This window comes from Zootoca vivipara, chromosome 5 (genome assembly GCF_965207765.1).
Source record: "Zootoca vivipara chromosome 5, rZooViv2.hap1.1, whole genome shotgun sequence".
In the NCBI taxonomy this organism is placed as follows: Eukaryota; Metazoa; Chordata; class Lepidosauria; order Squamata; family Lacertidae; genus Zootoca; species Zootoca vivipara.
Genome location: NC_142588.1, coordinates 32,790,444 through 32,816,157, shown reverse-complemented (window position 1 = coordinate 32,816,157; position 25,714 = coordinate 32,790,444). Strand labels below are relative to the sequence as shown.

The window sequence follows — 25,714 nt, the reverse complement described above, 5'->3', positions numbered from 1 at the left end:
TGAAAAATAATGTTCCTCAGGCTACCCAGATGAGCTTTGAATCAGCTACCTGGAGGTTGATCATTGTACTCTTAACTGCTGTACTAAATGATCTGTTACGCCTTGACTAAGCTTTTGTTGAACTGAGACTGCAGTCCTGTGCCCACTTGTCTTGAAAGATGCCACACAGAACTCAGTGGAAATACCTTCTGAGAAGTTTGCATAAGATGATATTGGGAGTTGGGAAAGACTGAGCCAATGATATCAATTAGAGAGGATGTTCTTTTACTTATAGGAACATGTTGTCTGTTCTTGGTGAAGAGAGGCAAGCTATGTAAGCCACACTATCTGCCATTTCTATCTCTGGCACATGATATAGCTTTAAGCACATGTTCTTTACAGTTCTGCTAATCTAGCTTTGTGGAGCCCAGTCTTGTACTCTACGCCGAAAGATGGATTTGCTTCCATGCACATCAAGGATGTGGCTCTTCATAATGGGGGCAGGCTTGGTCCAAGCCCTTGTTACTTCAGGAATATTTATGAAAAGAAGAACTGTACACCCAGAAGCTACTATGGATGTTGTAAGCCATCTATTTTTTATTCCTTTCGTGCTTAACTCAAGGTGTAACTCAAGGTATTTTTGGTTATTAGTGCTGCTTAATTGTGATATTCCACATACCTAAAGTTTGTTTTTCATGGAATGCTGGGATTGCAGGGGGCAAGAAAAGGTTGATTATGATGGTGGTGAAGATGATGATGATGATGGTTTTGAAATATGTACCCTGCCCTCTCAATACATCATTGCCCAGGGCAGCTTGCAGCTTGCAACGGGGTTTTTGTTTAAGCATTCCCAAAGTAGCTCCCAACATCTGCTTCATATAACCCCAGCGCTCTGTGAGCTTCATTTAGGTATCAGCAGTAGCAACTTTAGCATCTTGCCCTATGCATTATTATTGTTCAACAGCATGAAGGAAAATCATTAAGTGGTCCACAAAGACCTTCAGCAATTTTCAAGAGATCCAAAGGTATTGGGTGGAGTTTGGGAACAATTGCTATTAAAGATATAGTCTTCTGTGGAAAAGAAGTGCCCAGGAGTTTTACAGTCACAACCAAGCTCTACCCTTTCTTTTCTCCCCTTCCACCAAGGGTGAAATGATTTCCTTCAGAGGGTATCCCAGTGAGACATATGAAGTGGTGACAGATGATGGATATATCCTGAGTATTAACAGAATTCCTCATGGGAAAAGAAACAAACAGAAATCGGGTGAGTGTGTTTTTTGAGGTATCTATTATGTATACATTCAAATACTGTTAGGCCTTTTAAAATTATTGTTAGAAAAATGATAATTTCTTGCTTTGCAAATTTTTCACTTATTGCAAGAAAACCTCATGCCAAATGAATCTAATTTCTTTTTCTGATGGAGTTTTTGATGGAGTTACAAGCTTTGTGGAACAACGGAATACTATGGACATTGTGTACTCCTCTCTTCTTTGTTTTGTCTGAGGTTATAAATTCCATGCTCATCTTTTTATTTATTAACAACAACAACAACAAAAAATCCATTTATTGTGAGGACCATGCATTTACACAAATATCAACACGACAATAATTAAAAATATTAAAATTGATTGCATACTATCCCAACGAAACCTTCACCCCACAAAACAGGAAGAGAAAGAAAAAAACAGCAACAAGTTAAACAGACGATGAAGGGGTCTTTACTTTGTCATCGAGAAATCTTTCCCTGGCTTTCATGGCCTTCATCACAAAGACTGCTACCACATGGGTAATCCATGGGTTAGCATCAACTAACAAAATTTTTACTCTATCTTCAGGATTGATTATAGAGTTGGGTATAATTTGCAGCATCGCATCTCTAAAGCCCAAGTAAATGGGACAACAGAGGAGGTAATGTATAAGATCCTCTTTAATTTTCATGAACGGTGCTCTACTGGGATTTTTGTGAATCTACCGGTCAGGTATGCAGTTGGCAATGTTTGAAACCGGGCCATAGTGAAAGCTCTCCGAAGGGTGGGATCAGTGATATCCACCAAGTAGTTGGCACAGATTTTGACTGCTTTTACTCAGGGAAACCAGTAGGAAAACACAAAATTTTGTTATCTTCGTGGTGTCTAAAAAGGCATCTTTTTCAAAGATCCATTCCTGAACTTTATCAGGGCTCCACAGTTTGAGAGTATTAAATTCGTGTAGATTGTATCTGGATAGGATATCTAATAGGTTTTGACGCCAAGTAGTATTATGTTGTAAAGATACAAAGGCTTGTTTAGCCAATAAGGTGTTCGAGGCATCTGTGAGGTTGATGAAAAAACACAGAAATCTTAAGTGGGCCCTGGCAGACACGGAATGTAATCCTACTTCCACTCTTAAGAAAGCTACGGGAGTACCCTGAGGGAGGCCTAGAATTCTTCTGAGATAAATTTTTTGGAAGATTTCAAGCCATTCTAGCAGCTTCTGATTCCACCCCCAGAGTTCTACCCCATATAGCATCTGGGGAATCACTTTTCCAACAAAAGCTTTTAGTGCCAGGATCACCAGTTGCCCTCCCCTCGTATAAAAAACCTGAGCAAAGCACTGATTGTCCTACATGTTAGAAGGGTTACAGCCTTGTAGTGGACAAGCCAGCTAGATGTAGCTTGGAAAGTGATACCAAGATATTTAAAAAAAGGACACTGTTCAATTATATGTTCATCTAAAGACCATCTAAATGTGTGGCGGGCTCTAGTAAACACCACAATTTTTGTTTTGTCATAATTTATCTTTAAAGAATTTTGGGACCAATAAGCTGTGAGCCCCTCCAGCATGCTGTATAGACCCCTTCGAGTAAGTGCCATGACAGCCATGTAAGCAGCATATAGCAATATATTCAGATGTTTGCCATCCAGGGCAGGAGCTGATGACTTGTACTTCACTATATGCTGTATTTATATAAAAATTAAATAGGAACGGCGCTAACAAGCAACCCTGTTTAACCCCTTTCCCCAGTGGCAGTGGGTCAGTATAGTTGCCTGAGATCAAAGTTCTGATTTTAACTGTGCTGTCTGTATGTAACTCTCTAAGTATTTTGAGAAGTCATCTGTCAATATCTGTTTTGTATAGTTTTTGCCATAATTTGTCCCTACAAATTGAATCAAAGGCAGATGTAAGATCTACGAAAGCCACAAAAAGCTTACTCTTATGTACCTTTGTTTACTTATCTATCATTGTCTGTAATACCATACAATGACCTGTTGTGCTATGGCCCTTTCTAAACCCTGCCTGTTCCGGGTTAAACAGGTTAGAGTGGTTAGCCCAGTTCAACCAATTTATTTATCAGGTAGAGAGTATAAAGTTTATATGCGACATCCAGGAGACTTATGGGGCGATAGTTTGACAGGTCTTGAATGTCTCCCTTCTTATAGATAGGGGCTACCAGACTCAGTTTCCAATTTGCCTGGATTTTGCATGTGCCATTAATTACTCTGATATAAGGAGGGAGCTGCAGCCCAAGATAGGAAAAGAGGTGGTAAGGAAACACCTAGCTACTTTAAATGAATTCAGATCTGCAGGGCCTGGTGAGCTGCGCCCCAAAATACCTCTGCCTTGCTTTCCGTATTGCATTTAGAAGATACTCGTTCCAGACTCAAATTCCAGACATGTGAAATTGCTGGCCTGCTGTGTGTCCCAAGTTTATAGTTGGTGATACGCACGAGTGGCCAGTGAGGCTGCACATGTGGGGCATCATTGCTCTCCTGGCTTCTTAACACCACCGTCACTGGTGCTTATTGGGAAGGAAAGGGGAGGTGCAACGTGAGGGGAAGAAGCCAGGCTGGCTATCTAAAGAACTTTTGACTGAGTTAAGATTTAAAAGGGATATGTACCAAAAATGGAAAAGGGGGGAAATCTCCAGAGAGGAATTCAAACATATAGCCAGCACGTGTAGAGACAAAGTCAGAAAAGCTAAAGCACAGAATGAACTCAGGCTTGCCAGAGAGGTTAAAAGCAACAAAAAGGGCTTTTATGGGTATGTCCGTAGCAAAAGGAAAAACAAGGAAACAGTGGGGTCACTCAGAGGAGAAGATGGTGAAATGCAAACAGGGGACAGAGAAAGGGCAGAACTCCTCAATGCCTTCTTTGCCTCAGTCTTCTCCAAGAAAGAAAAAAACGCCCGACCTGAAGAATATGGAGCAGATGATTCAGCAGGGGAAACACAGCCCAGAATAAGTAAGGAGGTAGTACAAGAATACTTGGCTAGTTTAGATGTATTCAAGTCTCCAGGGCCAGATGAACTACATCCAAGAGTATTAAAAGAACTGGCAGAGGTGATTTCAGAACCACTGGCAATAATCTTTGAAAATTCCTGGAGAACAGGCGAAGTTCCAGCAGACTGGAGGAGGGCAAATGTTGTCCCTATTTTCAAAAAGGGGAAAAGAGAGGACCCAAACAATTACCGCCCAGTCAGCCTGACATCAATACCAGGAAAGATTCTAGAGCAGATCATTAAGCAAACAGTCTGTGAGCACCTAGAAAGAAACTCTGTGATCACTAAAAGTCAGCATGGGTTCCTGAAAAATAAGTCATGTCAGACCAATCTGATCTCATTTTTTGACAGAATTACAAGCCTGGTAGATGAAGGGAACGCTGTGGATGTAGCCTATCTTGATTTCAGCAAGGCCTTTGACAAAGTGCCCCATGGTATTCTTGTAAAGAAGCTGGTAAAATGTGGGCTAGACAATGCTACCATTCAGTGGATTTGTAGCTGGCTTACTGACCGAACCCAAAGGGTGCTCATCAATGGCTCCTCCTCATCCTGGAGAGTAGTGACTAGTGGGGTGCCACAGGGTTCTGTCTTGGGCCCAGTCTTGTTCAACATCTTTATCAATGACTTGGATGATGGGCTTGAGGGCATCCTGAGCAAGTTTGCAGATGACACCAAATTGGGAGGGGTGGCTAACACCCCAGAGGACAGGATCACACTTCAGAATGACCTTAACAGATTAGACAACTGGGCCAAAGCAAACAAGATGAATTTTAACAAGGAGAAATGTAAAGTACTACACTTGGGCAAAAAAAATGAAAGGCACAAATACAGGATGGGAGACACCTGGCTTGAGAGCAGTACATGTGAAAAGGATCTAGGAGTCTTGGTAGACCACAAACTTGACATGAGTCAGCAGTGTGATGCAGCAGCTAAAAAAGCCAATGCAATTCTGGGCTGCATCAATAGGAGTATAGCATCTAGATCAAGGGAAGTAATAGTACCACTGTATTCTGCTCTGGTCAGACCTCACCTGGAGTACTGTGTCCAGTTCTGGGCACCACAGTTCAAGAAGGATACTGATAAGCTGGAACGTGTCCAGAAGAGGGCAACCAAAATGGTCAAAGGCCTGGAAACGATGCCTTATGAGGAACGGCTAAGGGAGCTGGGTATGTTTAGCCTGGAGAAGAGAAGGTTAAGGGGTGATATGATAACCATGTTCAAATATATAAAAGGATGTCATATAGAGGAGGGAGAAAGGTTGTTTTCTGCTGCTCCAGAGAAGCGGACACGGAGCAACGGATTCAAACTACAAGAAAGAAAATTCCACCTAAACATTAGGAAGAACTTCCTGACAGTAAGAGCTGTTCGGCAGTGGAATTTGCTGCCAAGGAGTGTGGTGGAGTCTCCTTCTTTGGAGGTCTTTAAGCAGAGGCTTGACAGCCATCTGTCAGGAATGCTTTGATGGTGTTTCCTGCTTGGCAGGGGGTTGGACTGGATGGCCCTTGTGGTCTCTTCCAACTCTATGATGATTCTATGATTCTATGATTCTATGAGGGGAGCTTGGCCAAGTGAGGCTGCATCTTATTGGATGGAGAGACTGAAATTACTTATTGTAATTATGTTTAAAACAAGGAATTAGGCAGAGGGCCTTCTTGGTAGTGGCGCCCACCTTGTGGAATGCCCTCCCATTAGATGCCAAGGAAATAAACAACTATCTGACTTTTAGAAGACATCTGAAGGCAGCCCTGCTTAGGGAAGTTTTTAATGTCTGGTGTTTTGTTGTTCTTTTAATTATGTTGGGAGCCGCCCAGAGGGGCTGGGAAAAACCAGCCAGATGGGCAGGGTATAAATTCTTCTTCTTCTTCTTCTTCTTCTTCTTCTTCTTCTTCTTCTTCTTCTTCTTCTTCTTCTTCTTCTTCTTCTTCTTCTTCTTCTTCTTTTTCAGGTCCCAGGCCCGCAGTGTTCATGCAGCATGGCAACTTTGCTTCTAGCAGTGACTGGGTGCTTAATATGGACTACAACAGCCTGGGCTTTATATTGGCTGATGCTGGTTATGATGTTTGGCTCGGAAACACCAGAGGTAACACCTGGTCCAACAAACACATCAACTATACTGAGAAGCATCAAGAATTCTGGCTATTCAGGTAGAGTGAGCTTTCTAAACTTAATTTATTGTTTCTGGTTCCATGCTCTTCCTACTGGAGCCATGTTTTTCCACCTCCTCTTATAATATATGATATGGAGGTATAGAAATACATTTCCAAGTAAGTAAAATTGGTAGTTGTTCCTTTAATCAAACAAACAAACAACTTGTTTGTTCCTGGGGGGAATAGGGCCTTGGTGGAATATGGCCTTGGTGAACTCCACAGAGTAGATGATAGCAGATCAGCTTAACTTCAGGAGCAATTAGACTTGATCTGGAAAGACTCAATATTGGTCCTTCTGAATCTCTGTAAAACTACTGGGCTGGAATTTGAAGCTCCTCAGACAGACATGGGTTGGGGGGAAATCAGAGTTCTCTCCTGCCCACTGCATAAATACTGTTCCTCCTGAAACTGACATTTTAAAAATCTGTTTGCTTTCCCCATTGCAGCCACATGGTTGCTCTTAACTATGTGGTGGGCATTTTCAGTTTGCAGTGAACAGCTCATAGTGTGGCCTTGATTGCTAGTGAACAGTGCAAATGGAAATATATAAGGAAGATGAGTCATGGCTTAATTCAGATAACTCTGTTTCACAAATGTTCATAGACTTGGTGACTTTATGGATCCGTGGAGGAGATGATCTCTGATCTGCCAAATCCAAGTCTGTTCTTGTATTGAACTGAGCAGAGAACAGGGCATTTTAGGCTTACACAATGTAGATCCCACTGCATATACATGTCTGTTGAACATAGGCTGTTCCTTTTTCTTTGCAGTTTTGATGAAATGGCTAAATATGACCTTCCAGCTTTAATAAACTTTGTCCTGAACAAAACTGGCCAGGAGAAAATATTTTATGTTGGTCATTCCCAGGGCACCACAATGGGTAGGTTAGCAAGATTCTTAAACACATGTTGGCAATTCTAATAGCTACATATTTATTTGTGCAGTTGCTGTTGTATATTAAATTCAAGAGACATCTTGCTCATAAAAGGTAAAGGGACCCCTGACCATTAGGTCCAGTCGTGACCGACTCTGGGGTTGCGCGCTCATCTTGCATTATTGGCCGAGGGAGCCGGCTGCTCTGGTTTGCCAGAAGCGGCTTCGTCATGCTGGCCACATGACCTGGAAGCTATACGCCGGCTCCCTCGGCCAATAATGCGAGATGAGCGCGCAACCCCAGAGTCGGTCACAACTGGACCTAATGGTCAGGGGGTCCCTTTACCTTTACCTTTATTCCACTTCATTAACACTTCGCAAAGCAATATGTGAGCTGAAACACAACCATATTTCCAAATTCACCCTTCTCCAGATTTTGAAATGAAGTTCTGCAACCAAGAAATGTGTACAAAAATGCATACACTAGGGTAAAAATGCACGAGTGGAAATACATGCAAAAAAGCATTATATAGTGGACACTTGGGTTGCAAACGTGATCCGTGTGGGAGGCACGTTCGAAACATGCAGCGTTCGCAACCCCCAGTGCCGCGTCTGCATACATGCGGGTTGCGATTCAGCGCTTCTGCCATTCCTGTACTGTACTTCTGGGTTTGGTGTAGTGCGCAACCCTGAAATGCGCAACTTGAAGTGTCTGTAACTCGAGGTATGACTGTATTTGGAAAAAGTGCTTTGCAAAACTGTGGGTACTAGGTAAGATTGCAGGCAAATCATGCAAACTACGATAAAACTGCTCTAAAACATTGATGATTTTCATAGGCACTTAAAAAACCTGTTGTGGAAACATGGAGAACTCAACTTGAGATTTGCTCATCCTCAGTTTTAGCTACTATTATTGCTGTTATTATTTATTTCACTAATCTTGCAAGTGACTTTGAATTTAAAAGCAAACTTCAGATTTAATTATGAATAAATAAAAGTTCATTTTGTCCTGAAACAGGGGCATAATTGGTCCCCCTCATGACATACAAAACTGTGTACTTGATTGCTTTTGCATTATGCAAAAATTGGGTTTTACATTTTTGTTATTGGGTTTTTTCAAGACTGCATTGCTAACTCTATTCATTTCTCTCCTCTCCCCTCCCCACCCCACAGCATTCATTTCATTTTCAACCATGCCACACCTTGCCAAGAAGATCAAAATGTTCTTTGCATTGGCACCAGTAGCCACTATAATGTATTTGACCAATACGGCTTTGACCAAACTTGGAATGGTTCCTGAACCTCAGCTCAAAGTATGTATTTCGGACAAAATATTTGTTCAAACAACAGAATGCAAATATTGCTGGATGTAGCTAAGTACAGTATTTGAGGATGTCTGCTTCATTTTACCTGAGGCCATTCATAATGCTCTTAGACATCTAAAGAGTTCAAGCTGGCCAATACTGCAACTTGATAGCACAGTGTTGCTTTGGCTGTTCTGTGCCAGGACTTTTTGGGGGTAAAAAAAATGAAAGGCTGGCTTTTCTCCCTTGCCGTACAGGTCATGGGTTCCATTTTCTGCTGTGGGCAGAAAAAGATAGGTGTTCGTGCTCTATACTCGTGGATACTCTTTGCACCCAGTGCCCATATTAAAGTATTTGGCACAATTCTCTACGGTTCCTAATAAAATTGCCATGATAATCTTGTCAGTATGGCAGCAGATCACAGCTGTGGGTAACTCAGTTGCCTTTAAAGCAATAATGTTGAGCAGTTACGTGGGAATGTATTTATTACAGTACTGTATTGCTTTCTTTACAGTACAGTAAGCGTATGCTCCAGGGATCTTGCTTAAAGCCAAAATCAAGTAGAATCAAAACGTACTGGGTTCAATGGCAGGTGGGATTGCCAAAGCCCTTTTCCCTGAAACCCTGACCCCTTTCTTTCTTTCTTTCTTTCTTTCTTTCTTTCTTTCTTTCTTTCTTTCTTTCTTTCTTTCTTTCTTTCTTTCTTTCTTTCCACCTTTCTTTCTTTCTTTCTTTCTTTCTTTCTTTCTTTCTTTCTTTCTTTCTTTCTTTCTTTCTTTCTTTCCACCTTTCTTTCTTTCTTAGTTGCGGACTTACTTCCTTACTAACAAGGAATGGCTGTAGAGGAAGAGAGCCAAGCTGATCATATTACAGACACATGCGCCCATTTTTAGGACTCAGAGACACTCGGTGATCATGTTGGAGGCTGTTTGCTTGGGTCTCCTGTGTTGTCTCTCTCTTCCACCCTGCTGCTTTTAGCTCTGTAATCCATAAAACAACATTGGAGTATAGTCAGTTTTATCCCCATGTTATAGTCACCCTTGGTTGCTATGCTACACTCCTGTCCTTCTCAGATTGGAGGAATAGCTACTTCTCCTATTCGTAGCCTAGGTTCAAGTCAGTATTTTGTTGCTACTAGATACAAGTATCCCTAGGAAAACAGAGAATTGACTAACAAAATGGCCTATGTACTAATGTTTTTGTTTTGGCAGAAAATGTTTGGAACGAAGCAGTTTTTGGAGGAATAGCTACTTCTAGTACTCCTAGCTTCAAGTCAGGAGACATGACACTAAATTAAGTCCCTAGGCATACAATAGAGCAGTAAGACACTTTTGCTGAACTTACTGTGGAATTAATTGATGTCAAGCACGTCTATTTAGCTACTGGACATTTGGCAAAATGGACATGTGGCAAAATGTTTGCATAACTCATGTCCTTTGTATATTTGGGCTCCTACTGAAATAGTATTCATGTTGTGGGAACCATGATAATCTCGCTTATTCCTGAACCACTTTAGAAGGACGCCAAAAGTCTAGAAATCAACAAAGATGATGGACTATGCGGATTTACCGAAACTGATGGGCAAAATCCGAAACCAGAGTGACAAAGCGTTCCAGAGAGACTGGAGTAAATTTATTCAATATATAGACAGTTATTATAAATGTGTAAAGACACTTGCAGGACTGTGATAAATCTCGCAATGCTCATTGGAAGCAATCTTCTACTTGTGCTTTAAGACTAAAATAACCAAGAAAAAATGTAGAATTGAGATGGTATAAATGTGTGGAAATATGATGGAGTTATACAAAAACCAGATGATGGGATGGAGGGAAGTCGAGTGGCTCGGTGGAGCTATGAATTAGTAAAAGGAAATAAGATGTTATAATAATGTTAAAAATGAAAAAATAATAATAAAATATTATAAAATAAAATGAGGAAATCAATGCCCTTAGAGGCTATGTTTGCATAACTCATGTCTTTTGTATATTTGGGCTCCTACCTAAATAGTGTTCATGTTGTGGGAACTATTACCATCTAGCTTGTTTCTGAACCACTTTAGGTGGTTTCATATCATATCATTTTATTTCATTTCATCTGGCTCGGTTGCCCCAGCCACTCTGGGCAGCTTCCAACATATATAAAAACATAAAAAAACATTAAACATTTAAAAACCTCCCTATATAAGGGTGCATTCAGATGTCTTCTAAAGGTTATATAGTAACTTATCTCCTTGTTTGGGGGGCTGCAAAACTCCATACCCTTAATAATTTCTCGGGTGAAAACAGGGACATCCTAAGGAACAGTGGAACATTCTGGGATCAAATCAGAAACCAGGATGGCTTCTGTAAATCTGGGATAGCCTTTGAAAATAGGGACACTTGGAGGGTCCAGTGGGTCATTTGAATGGGTTGTTGTTGTTTAGTAGTTTAGTCGTGTCCGACTCTTCGTGACCCCATGGACCAGAGCACGCCAGGCACTCCTGTCTTCCTCCTGTCCAGCCATCTCGTCCTCTGTCGTCCCCTTCTCCTAGTGCCCTCAATCTTTCCCAACATCAGGGTCTTTTCCAAGGATTCTTCTCTTCTCATGAGGTGGCCAAAAGTATTTGAATGGGTATTTTATCCTAAATATCTGAGTGGAAGATTCTCATAACGATTTTTTTGTAATATATTGCTACTCTATAGAAGTATCCATAGGAAAAAGAAGAATTGGCTAACAAAATGGCCTATGTACTAATGTTTTTGTTTTGGCAGAAAATGTTTGGAACTAAGCAGTTTTTGACTCAAAGCAGAATTATAAAATGGTGTGCTACTTACTTGTGTAACCGTTTCCCAATGGATTATCTTTGCGGCTGTGCTTACTTCATTGCGACTGGCTTTAATGTGCTAAACTTCAATGCGGTAAGATTTCTGATTACTTAATAGGAGTGTGCTTTTAATAAAATGTAGGTGTATGGAGGCAATAAAATGTAGGTGTATGGAGGCTTCTCTGAAGTGATAGCTACTTGTGCCTTCCATAACTTAATTACACTTAGACAAAACATAAAAGGTACCTGCACATTTTGCCCCATAATTTTGTTTCTATAAAATATAAATAGATTTATATTTTAAAGGAAAGCTCAGAGTTTGGGACACTAGTGAAAACCTGTGTGGGTGCCATGGTGACTCTTGCACTAGGAGCAGTGGCATAGCATGGGTTGCCAGTGCCTGAGGCAGGGCAAGTATTGTGACCCCAAGCTCCTGGACTGTGTGCTGTGCTTGACTCATGGAAAGTGTTAAGAGGAGTGGCCAAGAGGATGCCTTTCCACCACCTGAGAAGTAGCCCCAAAGCTGGGGCTGCTCTGCCTAATAGGCCTCATGGCTGTGCTCAAGTACAGCAGCACACATGCGCAACCACTGCCCATCCTCCCTCAAGGCCTCCCTGCACATTGACCTGCATCTTTTTGCCTTTGCTATGGCGTTGTTTAAATGGGGACCGCACAGAGTGGGATGGGAAGGAGGGAAACAGATAGAATACATTTGTGCATTGGACCGCCTAACGACATCTGTGGCCTCCAGGAGTTTGCAGCCACAGAGATAAGAAAGGAAGAGTAGTTCCATTGTCTGGAGAGGTCACTTCCTGGTTTGCATGGAGAGGCCGTTTGCAACAGAGCCTAGCGATGGAAGCGCACAGCTGTTGAAATTTTGTACCCCCCCCCTAAGAATTTTGCACCCTGGGCAACTGCCCCTGTTCCCCCCCCCATGATATGCCATTCAACGGAGTATCTAAATCCCCTTCTTTTGTACAAAGCTAAAGCTCCAGAACACACACCACTACCTCCAAAATATTGGCCATATAAAGGTTCCTGTAAAGAAAAGCATGAAGACTTCAGTAGACCCTGTTCTGGGATTTTGTCTCCGGTGTAAGCACTACATAATGGCTAACTGTTTATTTAAGTATTTATATACCGATATAACAGCAAAATGTATCAAAGCGGTAAACAAAAGTAAAAATAAGATTAAAACCATATAATAAAAGAACAAAAAAGTGAAAAACAAGTTAAAAGTCGAGGTCAATAACCCATGGTGGTGGGTGTACTGGCAGAATAGAGAAGTTTTCAGCAGGCATTTAAAAGGTGCCTGCTGAGTCTCTATTGGAAGAGTATTCTGCAGGACTGGGCTGATGACATTAAAGGCCGAGATTCTCACTGTTGTCAAGTGTGTCTCACCAACTTGAAGAATGACCAGATTATCTCTGTTCATGCAAACTAGTAGCATCTCGTAAATAATTTTGTATTCATTTTCCATTAATAACAAAAAAGAAATAACATCATAACAGGACAAAAAAGAAAAATATATATAAAAAGAAAAAAAATACACACAAAAAAAGAAAAATCTCTTGATTCTAACCATTGCCATAAATCTTTAGATTTCCCCCGTCCCCCCCCCCCCGGGTTCCCTATTATTATCCTTAAAGCAGTTTTCGCATTATTTTCATACATCATGCATCCATTTACATATTCCCAATTTTACTACCTTATACATATAATTATATATTTATTTATTTATTTATTCAATTTCTACTCATTCCAAATCCTCACCTTAATTCAATTCTAACTTATCATTCTTATATCTAATACTTCTTCTCTTAACTTATTATTTTTTTACCAGGAATGCAATATATTTTAAATCATAAATGATCTAACTTACTTTTATTTTATATTTTATATTTAAGATCATTCCCCCCCCCTACTTCTGAAGCCGAATCCTCAGGACAATTCAATGAATTCCATTTGTCGTACCTAGTTCAAGCCATACATATCCATCCATTAAAAGCAAACTAGTAGCATCTCACTAAGCAAACTAGTAACATCTCGCTAAATTGGTGTGGATTTTGTGAATGATCTTTATGAGGCTGCTTCTTAGTCTTTGTCCTTTCTTGCTTCCTTTTCAGCCAATGTTCCTCCAAATTATTATTACTACTACAACAATAAACAGCAGTCAACAACAGGCAATCATTTAATCACACAGTTAGGTCCAATATTTGTATATGGGTTTGTGTGCATATGCTTGTAAAATGGAAGTGAACATTTGTGTGCATTGAAAGATGATGCACATCAGCCAAGGAATCATGACATTAAGTGAGAAGCCGTAAGTGCACACCAAGGCCAGGTTTGGTACTGAAGCAGGGGAGGGTGAATCCAGGTCCTATAGGAGGAACATACACAATGTTGCATCAATCATTGTTAGTAACCGTACCCGTATTGGTTCTAGTTGTACTGTATGATGAAAAGCGTTATAGTTAGACTGTAATCCTGTGCATAGGTACATGGGAGGAAGCATGGTTGAACACAGTACAAATTGCTTCTTAGTAAATGTGCATAGAATAGCACTGCAAGTAATTTGATATATAAAATGTAAAAAAAAAATGCATTTAAGTTCTGGGACAGTTAAAACTGAAATGCCTTGCTCTAAGCTAATTTTTTGTTTTTTTGTTTTTTGTAACATCATATTGGGATTAGTAACCAGTTTAGAGTGTCAAGTTGTGTAGTTGCTATGTAAACACGGATTCCTGTGTGATATCCTGATGTTGAGCTCTGGTGCACTGCTTTTGTTCAAACAAACCAAATGGAAGGAAAGTGGCTGTTGCAATCCATGATAAATTCATCTAATCACTTTGCACTTTCTTACAGAGTCGAATGGATGTATATTTATCACACTTTCCAGCTGGGACATCTATCCAGAATATGCTTCACTGGATTCAGGTAGCACCGAAATCCTCTGTTCTGTTAAAAAAAAGCTTTTCGTATTGATTGAAGAATGGGCGATCAGGACAGGCTTTTACAAAGACTTTTAAGAATGAAATGAATAAATACAATGGAAAGAAAAAAAATCTTAATAACTCAGCCTCCCTTTTTACATACTCCAGAAGTATGTTTTGTTTTTATGATAAAGGATTTAAAGCTGAGAGTGTTTTATTGTGTTTAAAATGTTTCCAAACTGGAGTATTTCAAATGCTACAGATACAATAATTTCCACAATGGATTTGTTTTTATTGGCAATATAGTCCCTCTGCATGGAGATGGACAAATACTACATTTCTGTGGTATTTTACTGATTTGTGTCTCAGTGAAGAACCCAGTGCTACTGGGAGATGAGGTTAGACATTATTGCACAGCCTTAATCATAGCATGGTTTTGGACACATTCAATATCCCTGTTTATGCCGGTGCCACAGTTTTTTCCTATAGCACACTTCTATATCACCTGCTTTCCCCATTTGGTTTTTCAAAGTACGGCACACCTCTTTTTCAGATTCTGAAGGCTGGGAAGTTCAAAGGCTTTGACTGGGGAAGCGAGGAAGCAAACATGGCTCACCACAACCAGGTAAGAATTTCTCACAAATTGAGTACAGTATTTCTCTCTGTAGGAGTTTATATGAGGGTAGATACTGGTAAGGCTTGGCCACAGCTACTCGTGGCAAGGGCTGCTGTTCATTTAAAACATGGTGGATAATATAAAGTTCCAAGGTAAATTATGTTATTTTTTCTTCAATTAGGCTTATAACAGAAATGCCAAATGTGTTTTTAAGTTTTCAGAGCTTTATCAGTCAACTATTTTGTTATATAGTATCCTTTATGCAGAGAACCTTTCATTTAAAATGTATTGTTATAGATTTAGGGGAGGGATCCCCCTAAATCCTGGAAATGAATAAATGCTAGGATTATTTTGATTAATTGGGATAAGGATTAAAGTACAAGTTGCATAGCTGTGCTAGACAAAAAATGCCTGAACTGGTTTATGCAAACCAGTTAGGCAGGCTTAAAAAGGTAAAGGTAAAGGGACCCCTGACCATTAGGTCCAGTCGTGACCGACTCTGGGGTTGCGCGCTCATCTCGCATTATTGGCCGAGGGAGCCGGCGTATAGCTTCCAGGTCATGTAGCCAGCATGACAAAGCTGCTTCTGACAAACCAGAGCAGCACATGGAAACGCCGTTTACCTTCCCGCTGTAGCGGTTCCTATTTATCTACTTGCATTTTGACGTGCTTTCGAACTGCTAGGTTGGCAGGAGCTGGGACCAAGCAACGGGAGCTCACCCCGTCACAGGGATTCGAACCGCCGACCTTCTGATCAGCAAGCCCTAGGCTCAGTGGTTTAACCACAGCGCCACCTGGGTCCCTTAGTGAAGAGCAATCCTGTTAACATGACAAAAGGTTATGGGCCGTTGGGGAGAAAAATCATTTAGCCTGGGGAATGAGCTCGCCATGAATGCTGGCGTGGAAGAGCTTCCTGAGAGGAGATCATGGCCACTTCACACTTCCCTTGACACTTCTGCTGCTGCTCTTCTGAAAGCTAATCCGTAGTTTGGTTTAGCATGTTGCTGAATCCTAGGCATGTGGCTTATCTTTCTCCAGGCACTGCATGAGTTATGAGAACAAACTTTGGTTTGTTAGGAGTGAGACAAACCATGAGCCTGTGTTTGTACTTAATGCTAAAGAATCACTAGTGAGACCAGAGGAGGGTCAAAGTGTCTGTGCTCTCCTCTTAGGCAGAGTGAACATTCATGCTTAGTCATAATTTGGCTTAATGCTACATGAAAACCATCTCATTCTTTCGGAACAAATCCAGATAATCAGTGCTAGATTTACAGCCAGGCTGAGCAATCTTGGCCCCTTGCCATTAAAAACAAACAAACAAACAGGCAGATGTCTCTATGCTCAGTTGCTTAGTAACAGTGAGGACAAGAACAAAGTTTAGGTTCTCAAAAAAACCATAGAATCATCAAATAACAGAGTTGGGAAGGATCACAGGGGTCATTGAGTAAAGCCCCCTACAATGCAGGACTTTTTTTTGCCCAGCATGTGGCTTGAAGCCACAACTCTGAGATGTAGATTGACCAGGCAATCTGCACAATTTTCTCTTCATGGATGGATTATGTGCACTTTCTTGCACAACTTCTGATGAATGCGCACAATGCCCAGTTGTTACGCACATTAACAGTTCAACCTGCATTCCCTCAACTAAGAAATATGTTTGTGTTTTGCATGTGTGTACCTATATATGTAGGGACCCAGGTGGCGCTGTGGTTAAACCACTGAGCCTAGGGCTTGCTGATCAGAAGGTTGGCGGTTCGAATCCCTGTGACGGGGTGAGCTCCCGTTGCTCGGTCCCAGCTCCTGCCAACCTAGCAGTTCGAAAGCACGTCAAAATGCAAGTAGATAAATAGGAACCGCTACAGCGGGAAGGTAAACGGCATTTCCATGTGCTGCTCTGGTTTGCCAGAAGTGGCTTTGTCATGCTGGCCACATGACCTGGAAGCTATACGCCGGCTCCCTCGGCCAATAATGCGAGATGAGCGCGCAACCCCAGAGTTGGTCACGACTGGACCTAATGGTCAGGGGTCCCTTTACCTTTACCTATATATGTTATAAGGGACCCAGTGGCGCTGTGGGTTAAACCACAGAGTCTAGGGCTTGCTGATCATAAGGTCGGCGGTTCGAATCCCTGCAATGGGGTGAGTTCCTGTTGTTCGGTCCCAGCTCCTGCCCACCTAGCAGTTTGAAAGCACATCAAAGTGCAAGTAGATAAATAGGGACCACTCTGGAGGGAAGGTAAATAGCGTTTCCGTGCGCTGCTCTGGTTCGCCAGAAACAGCTTTGTCATGCTGGCCACATGACCTGGAAGCGGTCTGCGGACAAACGCTGGCTCCCTTGGCCTATAGAGCGATATGAGTGCCGCAACCCCAGAGTCGGACACGACTGGACCTGATGGTCAGGGGCCCCTTTACCTTTTACCTATATATGTAGGGATGCGGCTGGCACTGTGGTCTAAACCACTAAGCCTAGGGCTTGCCAATCAGAAAACTGGTGGTTTGAATCCCCGCAATGGGGTGAGTTCCTGTTGTTCGGTCCCTGCTTCTGCCAACCTAGCAGTTTGAAAGCATGTCAAAGTGCAAGTAGATCAATGGGTACCCCTCTGGCGGGAAGGTAAACAGTGTTTCTGTGTGCTGCTCGGGTTCGCCAGAAGTGGCTTAATCATGCTGGCCACATGACCCGGAAGCTGTAGGCCAGCTCCATCGGCCAGTAAAGCGAGATGAACGCCACAACCCCAGAGTCATCCACGACTGGACCTAACGGTCAGGGGGTCCCTTTACCTTTACCTATATATGTGTGCGTGTTGATCAGGAAGTCTTTGCAGACTGTTTTTAAACTTTTATTTCTCTCCTCTCTTTTAGCCAACACCACCTTTCTACAACGTACAACGGATGACTCTTCCAACAGCTGTCTGGAGTGGTGGTAACGACTGGATTGCAAACTCAAAGGACGTTGCCCTCTTGCTGCCTCAGATCCCAAACTTAGTTTACCACAAGGATATACCTGAATGGGAACATATGGATTTTGTCTTAGGCTATGATGCCCCCCAGCGCTTGTACATAGAGATAATGGATTTAATGCAGAATTATAAGTGAATGTGAAATATTCCTTCAGGACCCATCACTGTCAATCTGTGTTGATGAAAAGAACTACAATATTTTTTTAAGATTCCATTTCTCATACAGGTTTATCACAGTCTCAGTTATAAGAAAGGTTTGCTTAATAACCTTGCCTTTTCTAATTCAGTAACCATGGGTGTTCCTCCGTTGTTTAAGGACTGTCTAAGATTCTTTGTTGCTCTTGCTTCGTCATGCTGTGTAGCAGATTCTTGTTGTAGCTCAGCATGTCTATTGAGGGTAGAAAAAGTACTTGCGGTGATGTCCAAGTCTTTTCCTTTGAGGAACTGGTCCAATTTCAGTGGTTTCCCAGTTTGGGATTTATCTGCTTTGGGGTAGAGTGCTGCTGTTTCTTAGCTCCATCAGCAGTTTCTGGTCTAATCTCTCTCCTCCTCCTCTCCGCCAGTGAGTTGTAAACTTTAATTTGATTAGTTTCTCTCTAGATTGGAATCCTCCCTTAGTTAGCAGTTGTATTCATGGTAGTTTCTAGTTAGTTTTTCTTATCTCTAATTGTCAGGGGACCACCAGGGGTCAGCGGAGCCCGGGAGATCGGAACAGGGGCTCTTGGATGAAGCTGGAGCCCCAGAGCCTAGCGTCTGGTAACTTCCTCCGGAAGGTGGGACTGGGGCTCAGGAGGAGGTGCAGACCCTTAGAGGTGCTGAGGAGACTAGGTCTCCAGAGACTAGGTCTCCAGAGGCTAGGTCTCTTCTGGAACCCCTGAAGACCCCCTGAAGGCTCCTGAAGAGACAGCGCCGGTCCCTCAGCTGAGCAGTTCTAGCAGAGAAGACGCTCCACCAGCACCCTCACCCCAACAGAGAGGGGGGGGGAAGGAGGAGGGAACAATGGAGGAGGTTTAGGGTGCCCAGGGGGCTGTGTTGGCAAAAATCTTGATGGGAGATGCTTCTGGATTCTGAATCAGAATAGTACAGTCATGCTTTTTGATGCTCTGTCTTGTACATATGTATATAATAAAATCCTGTAAAAACCAAGCAGGGGGTTTGGAGCTGCTTACTCGTGAGGAAGCAACCAGCACCATTACACTAATTATTCACTTTGGATGGAGAAAAGGGGAGAGAAGCATTAATTACAGAGGAGCCTCTGTTGGGATATGTCATTCCCATATTTCTTAAGAAAATTCACCCTGGAAAGCTTTCCCTACCTTCCCCTTCTCTCCCCCACCTCTCTCTCTCCCCTCTTAACTCACAATGCCTATGACAGCAATGTCTCACACCAAATGTAACTGACCTGTAGAAAAGACTGAAAACAGAAATGCTATATGTACCTTTGTTATCCATGAAAACCCTTCCATAAAAAACAACAATTTTTAACATTGCTAGGATGTCTATGTGCAGTTTACGGTAGTAATCCCTCAGGTAATTAAATGTTTGCCCTCCTCAGAAATACTTAAATCCATACATGTTTAATGGGGGTACAGTGGTACCTCGGTTTATGAACACAATTGGTTCCGGAGGTCTGTTCATAAACTGAAGCGTCAACAACAACAACACCAGGACAAGGGAAGAGAGGGTTCTGTCCAAGACCCAGTAACCAAAATTAACCTTGCAGAATTAATTACAGATATGAGAAATAACATAACAGAACATATTAAAAATCTGGAGGAATAAATGGATAGGATGGGGGGCCAACTTGAAAGTAATACAAAGTCAGTGGAAGGGCTGGCAGGACAAAATAAAGAGCTCTCAACTAAAACAATTGATGAAGAGATAAGGGGAAAATAATAATGGAATTGGCAGCTTGGATGGAGATGGAGAAATAAGAGTTGGAGAAATAGGTAAATAGAATATTCAGGAAAAAAATTAAGATTTGCTAAAGTGGAAAAATTACCAGGGGACTCTTTAGTGATCCTAAACTCCCAGATAATTACAGGATTCTACAGTCAAATTAGGAGAAGTTATTCATAGAAAACCAAAGAGTGATAAGTTTGAAAGAAATTCCACACAAATACTGAGGAAAAGGAATAACTATAAGTTCCTGATGGATGCATTGAAACATAAAAAATTCCACTATAAATGGAAATATCAAGAAGGTATTTCATTTACATACAGTGGGGAAAAACAAAGATGCAGACATTGAAGTGAAACAAAAACCTATAGGCCAATTTCTCTGCTAAATAACAATTATAAACTTTTTGCCAGCATAATGGTGGAATGTTTAAAACTTATTTTAATAGAGGTATGGATAATGCAGAAGTTTATTGTAATTTCGAGGAGACAGTGATCCAACATGGTCAACTCTTCCTGTCTATCTGTTCCTGACTGGTTATCTATGTTTTATTACCTTCTCTATCCATTGTAAAAAGGTCATTGATGTGTGGCCTGTTGGTAAATAGCATTGGTCAGTAAAAGCCTTTGATGTATGGCCTGGCTTTTTGTCTTTGATGTACTGACATAACAGGACACAACATCTATAAAATATCTTGGTTTTGGGCATCGCAGTCAGAAGTTCAGCATAGACTGTTGGCCGCAGTGCTGTGCATCGTAGGCTACCTTCGAGAGCAAGTGTGGTGTAGTGGTTAAGAGTGGTAGACTCGTAATCTGGGGAACCGGGTTCACGTCTCCGCTCCTCCACATGCAGCTGCTGGGTGACCTGGGGCTAGTCACACTTCTTTGAAGTCTCTCAGCCCCACCCACCTCACAGGGTGTCTGTTGTGGGGGAGGAGGGGAAAGGAGATTGTTAGCTGCTTTGAGACTCCTTCGGGTAATGATAAAGCGGGATATCAAATCCAAACTCTTCTTCTACCTGGAGGTCACTTCGCCACTTCTTCAGGGATTCTCGGTGGCAGATTGAAGTGCTGATTGATAATGCATATTTTGCTTGCTGTTTGGAATAAAATCTGTAATCTTCCCACTCACTTGCATTTTTATTGCTTCTGAATCTAATTTTAAAGGAACCAGAGGCATCTTTCCCATAGGGCCTAGTGGCTCATCGCACCAGGGCGGCGGCCTCTCAGGGGCGCTGGCAGGGCACAACCAGCTACTAAGCCCTATGGCTCCTCCTCCGCCTCCTCCTCTCCCTGGGCTGCAGGAATCCCCTCAGCCGCTGCCCGCCAAGCCGCTGTCCTGTTCTTTGGGCCGCTGGGCAGCAGTGAGAGCGCCGGCAGTGGGCTGTCGTCAGGAGGAGGCGACTCCCCAGGGCCTCGCAAGCTCCGTGGCCCTGGGACTCCTGCTGCTCATGGTCGCGCAGCCCACCAGCAACCGGCATTAAAACAAGTGCACTCTGCAGGCAGCCATGGCATCGGGGGCCAGAATTTCTGCCAGGGGATAGCTCCAGGCAGGGCTAGAGTCAGCCAAGGTGGGGGGCAGGGCACAGCGCGAAGTTCAGAGTTCGGAGGCGTCAGCGTCAGCATCAGAAGTAGCCGCCTCAGCAATGGATCAGGCGAGCCCGTCCCATTGGTGAGCCCGCCTGTCTGCGCCATAGTGAGCCGCAGTGCTCTTTGCTGGGGGGGGCGGGGCGGGGGGTCCAGGCTGGATATGAACTACCCTCCAGCTGCTGCCCACCCGAGGGAAGAGTGGGGGTGGGGGGAATCGGAAAAGGAACGAGGCAGGGTTGTCCGCTTTCGCCCTTACTGTTTATAATGACCATCGAATGTTTATTAAATGAAATCAAAGATGAGGAGGAAATTAAAGGGATAAGGATGAGAAAACATATAATCAAAGTGAGGGCGTTCGTGGACGACATTATAGTAATGTTAGAAAATCCAGAAGAATCAATATCGAAATTAAAAAAGAAATTAGAAGATTTTGGGAATGTTTCGGGTTTTAAAGTGAATGTGAAAAAAACAAAAATTATGACGAAAAATATAAGAAAAGAAGAGATAGGAAATTTGGAAAAATTGACAGGCTGGCAAGTAGTTAAAAAAGTAAAATATTTAGGCATAGAAATGACCACGAACAATATAAATCTATTTGAGAATAATTATTTAAAATTGTGGAAAGATATTAAAGTAGATTTGGAAAGGTGGAAAAATTTATTTTTATCAATCTCAGGCAGAATAGCAGCGATAAAAATGGTGGTGTTACCCAAAATTATGTTTCTCTTCCAAACTCTTCCGATAGTGGGGAAAAAGGCGATATTTGAAGAATGGTGAAAGATCCTAAGTAAATTCATCTGGGCAGGGGGGAAACCCAGAATTCAATATAAATTATTAACAGAAACAAAAGAAAGAGGAGGCTGGGGAGTACCAGATCTGAGGCTGTATTATGTGGCAGCGGGATTCTGCTGGATCAAGGAATGGCTAACCCTGGAGAATAAAGAACTGTTGGAGGTGGAAGGTTTTCGCAACATCAAAGGTTGGCATAATTATCTATTAATGGAACAAAAAGGAAACAACAGGGAATTCACAGACCACATAGTTAAAAAATCACTATTCCAGATTTGGCAAGAGTTTAAAAATTTAGTGGAGCCACAAAGCCCCTGGTGGGCATCCCCCGTGGAAATGTCAGTGATGAGGCCCAGCTGGGGAGATGGAAAATGGCCAACATATAAGGACCTGGTAGTGAAGGAAGGAAATAGTCTGAATTTAAAACCCTATGAAGAAATAAAGAAGTATTGTTCAAGTTGGTTACAATATAACCAAATACAAAGTATATTTAATTCACACAAAGCAATTGGCTTCTCAGGAAGTGAGTCAAAATTACAAGAAATAATAATAAATAATGATAAAAAACCATTAGGCAAAATGTACAAATTTTTATTGGATTGGGAATTAAAAGATGAATTGACTAAAAAAGTAATGATAACTTGGGCAATTGATATTGGAAGACCAATCCTAATTAGTCAGTGGGAAAAATTATGGAAAACAGATATAAAATTTACAGCATGCACAACAATTAGAGAAAACATTTAAAAGATGTTCCATAGATGGTATATAACCCCGGAAAAGATTGAAAAATTTTACAGATCAGGAGATGGCAAATGTTGGAAATGCCAGGAAAAAACAGGTTCCTTCTATCACTGCTGGTGGACATGCCCAAAGGTGGCAAAATTTTGGAATGAGGTTTATGAAAAATTAAAAAAGATGATGAAATACACATTTGAAAAGAAGCCCGAGCTATTCCTCTTAAGTATGGTCCCATTAGATTTCCCAAAGGATAGAATAAACATCTTACTATATGCCTGTGCGGCTGCAAGAATTTTAATAGCATCAAATTGGAAAGAAGAAAAGATTCCGACAATACAAGATTGGCAAGAGAAATTAGTAGAGTATTTAAAATTGGCAAAACTAATGGCGATAGTAAGAGATATCCCTAGACGTAAAATAATAGAAGAATGGAAATATGTGCAAGAGTTTCTGGAAAAAGAAAACTTAGAAAATAGACTAGTAACGTGCATAAATTGAAGTTATAAAAGGTGAGAAAGAATATTTAGACAAATAGAAAACTATACAAATAGGGGAAATGAGAAATGGCAGTCATTAGGCTTAGAAGAAGGAAAGCGTGTAGTAAATAGTAGGAAGATTCGTCAATATTATTTTTCTGTTCTTTTCTGTTTTTCCTGTTTTCTTTTTTTCTTTTTTGTCTTTTTTGTCTTGTCTTTTTCTTTTTTTAATTTTTTTTCTTTTCTTGACGCGTTATATTAAGTTGTATGAATGGTATGGAATTATATATGATTTACGGTTTATATGATTTATAAGAGTTATATGATTTATATTTATACAATTTATTTTTTGAGGAGTGAGTGGATTTAACAATTATGATTTATCTGTCTTTTAATGATATGTATTCATTTTAAAGTTTCAATAAAGTACTTTTTTAAACCTAAAAAAAACAAAACAAAAAACAAAAAAAGTGCACTCTGCAGGCAGCCATGGCATCGGGGGCCAGAATTTCTGCCAGGGGATAGCTCCAGGCAGGGCTAGAGTCAGCCAAGGTGGGGGGCAGGGCACAGCGCGAAGTTCAGAGTTCGGAGGCGTCAGCGTCAGCATCAGAAGTAGCCGCCTCAGCAATAGATCAGGCGAGCCCGTCCCATTGGTGAGCCCGCCTGTCTGCGCCATAGTGAGCCGCTGTGCTCTTTGCTGGGGGGGGGCGGGGCGGGGGGTCCAGGCTGGATATGAACTACCCTCCAGCTGCTGCCCACCCGAGGGAAGGGTGGGGGTGGGGGGCGCCCAAGGGATCCCTGCACCATGGTGCCAGATAGGCTTAAGACGGCCCTGAAAAGAACCATCTTGCATTTGGCAAGTCAACAGATTTGATACATTCAGATCAGGCCGGGTTTTTACCCGGCCGACAGATGAAAGACATAGAAATATATTGGATGTAATAGAATATTTGGAGGTGAGGAATACTTTTGCTCTATGACACATCTGCTTGTATGTATTATTTCTATATATGATTTGAGGACATAATGACGGTGAATTCTGGGCCCTGCCACTTCTCCCAGGGCCCAGGAGAACTGGGGGGGGGAGGGGGGCTCCTTTAGAAGAAACTGAAATAATTCTCATATAACATACAGATCCTGAAGCATACCCCAAAATACAGTACTTAATGGAATCATACAAATACACCATCTTATTAAGAGAGATCAGAAAGAATTTGTTGATACACCGTTGATACACTTTGGAACAAAGCCCAGAGCCTTAACGAGACTTCGTCGAATGAAGGAGAGATCAAAGAAAGAGGACTGCACTTCAAAATAATTGGACAGAGAACAATATGGAATAAAAATGCCTCCTGTGTGTTAATAATATAAGGAACTGTTTAAAAAGATAGTGAGTCACAGAAATAGCAACTGATGGACTGAGAAGATGAGGACAGTTAAAATCAGAGTTATGAAAATGAAAAATAGCAAAGAACGCAGAGACTTTAATGAGGACAATATCTCTAGCTACCTGGAAAATGGGGAGTCCCCCTTTGATTTTTTTTAAATAATTGGAATATATTGGAGGGGGGACAACTCCCAAGAGACTGCGATCTACTCACAGAATTAAAAACTGCCAGTGATCTACCCCCTTTTTTTGGGGGGGGGGTTCATGTCAAAGTTGTTGAGCTAGTTTTAGGGAGGAGGAAAGCCAAGTGGGGGGGGGCTCAGGGCAAAGTTGTTGAGCCTTTTTGGGGGGAGCCAAAGCTTTTTTGGGGGGGGAGCTACCATGATCTACCACAGATGTCCAGTGATCTACCAGTAGATCAAGATCTACCTGTTGGACGTGCCTGGAAAATATAAGTGGTGGGATTGTTATTATTGTAATTTGGAATGATTTGATTTGATTTGTCATTAATTGGAAGAATTTTTATTGAAAATGAATAAAAATATTTTTTTAAAAAAAAGAATGAGAAAAATTTGTAGAATACCTTAAAAACCACTGTAGTTACTTAGAAACATTAGCAGGATATATACAGTATAAGCAATAAACATTCATCTTGAAAGCAACACAATGTGTCAAACTTACTTAAAAATTGGCACCTTGGGACTAAACACCATTTACTTGGAAATGATTTTTGAAATCTGCATTGATGTCAGTCCCTAGTTGTTGGAATGCAAGATTTGACCATGTATTAGAATGTTGTCCTTGGTGGACCAGGGCTGAAGTTTCCTCTCACCAAAACTTCAAAGAGAAGCATGGAAGCTATAAGGAGGACAAAAAGAGCACATAATTCTTCTGCAGTGCTGCCACAGTCAGTCTAAGTGAAAATTGCCACTGCAGGAGCCTAAAAGTGACACCCTCCTTCTC

At 41.6% G+C, this 25,714-nt stretch overlaps 1 protein-coding gene across 1 annotated transcript; it reads left to right on the top strand.

Moving 5' to 3' along the window:
* The first annotated feature begins 287 nt into the window (after positions 1–287).
* LOC118096234 (putative lysosomal acid lipase/cholesteryl ester hydrolase) lies at positions 288–18,018 on the top strand. The gene is made up of 9 exons (XM_035137772.3): positions 288–560; positions 1,126–1,243; positions 6,184–6,382; positions 7,156–7,265; positions 8,432–8,571; positions 11,313–11,459; positions 14,231–14,302; positions 14,852–14,923; positions 17,773–18,018. Exons 1-9 carry the CDS (start codon positions 432–434, stop codon positions 18,004–18,006), a joined length of 1,221 nt encoding a protein of 406 aa, XP_034993663.1. The 5' UTR covers positions 288–431; the 3' UTR covers positions 18,007–18,018.
* The last annotated feature ends 7,696 nt before the right edge of the window (positions 18,019–25,714 follow it).

Coding starts and splice junctions, on each gene's coding strand:
- LOC118096234 (XM_035137772.3), top strand. CDS start 432: ATGGATTTGCTTCCATGCACATCAAGGATGTGGCTCTTCATAATGGGG. Junction 1,244..6,183: donor AAGAAACAAACAGAAATCGG/GTGAGTGTGTTT, acceptor CTTCTTTTTCAG/GTCCCAGGCCCGCAGTGTTC. Junction 6,383..7,155: donor CAAGAATTCTGGCTATTCAG/GTAGAGTGAGCT, acceptor TTTTCTTTGCAG/TTTTGATGAAATGGCTAAAT.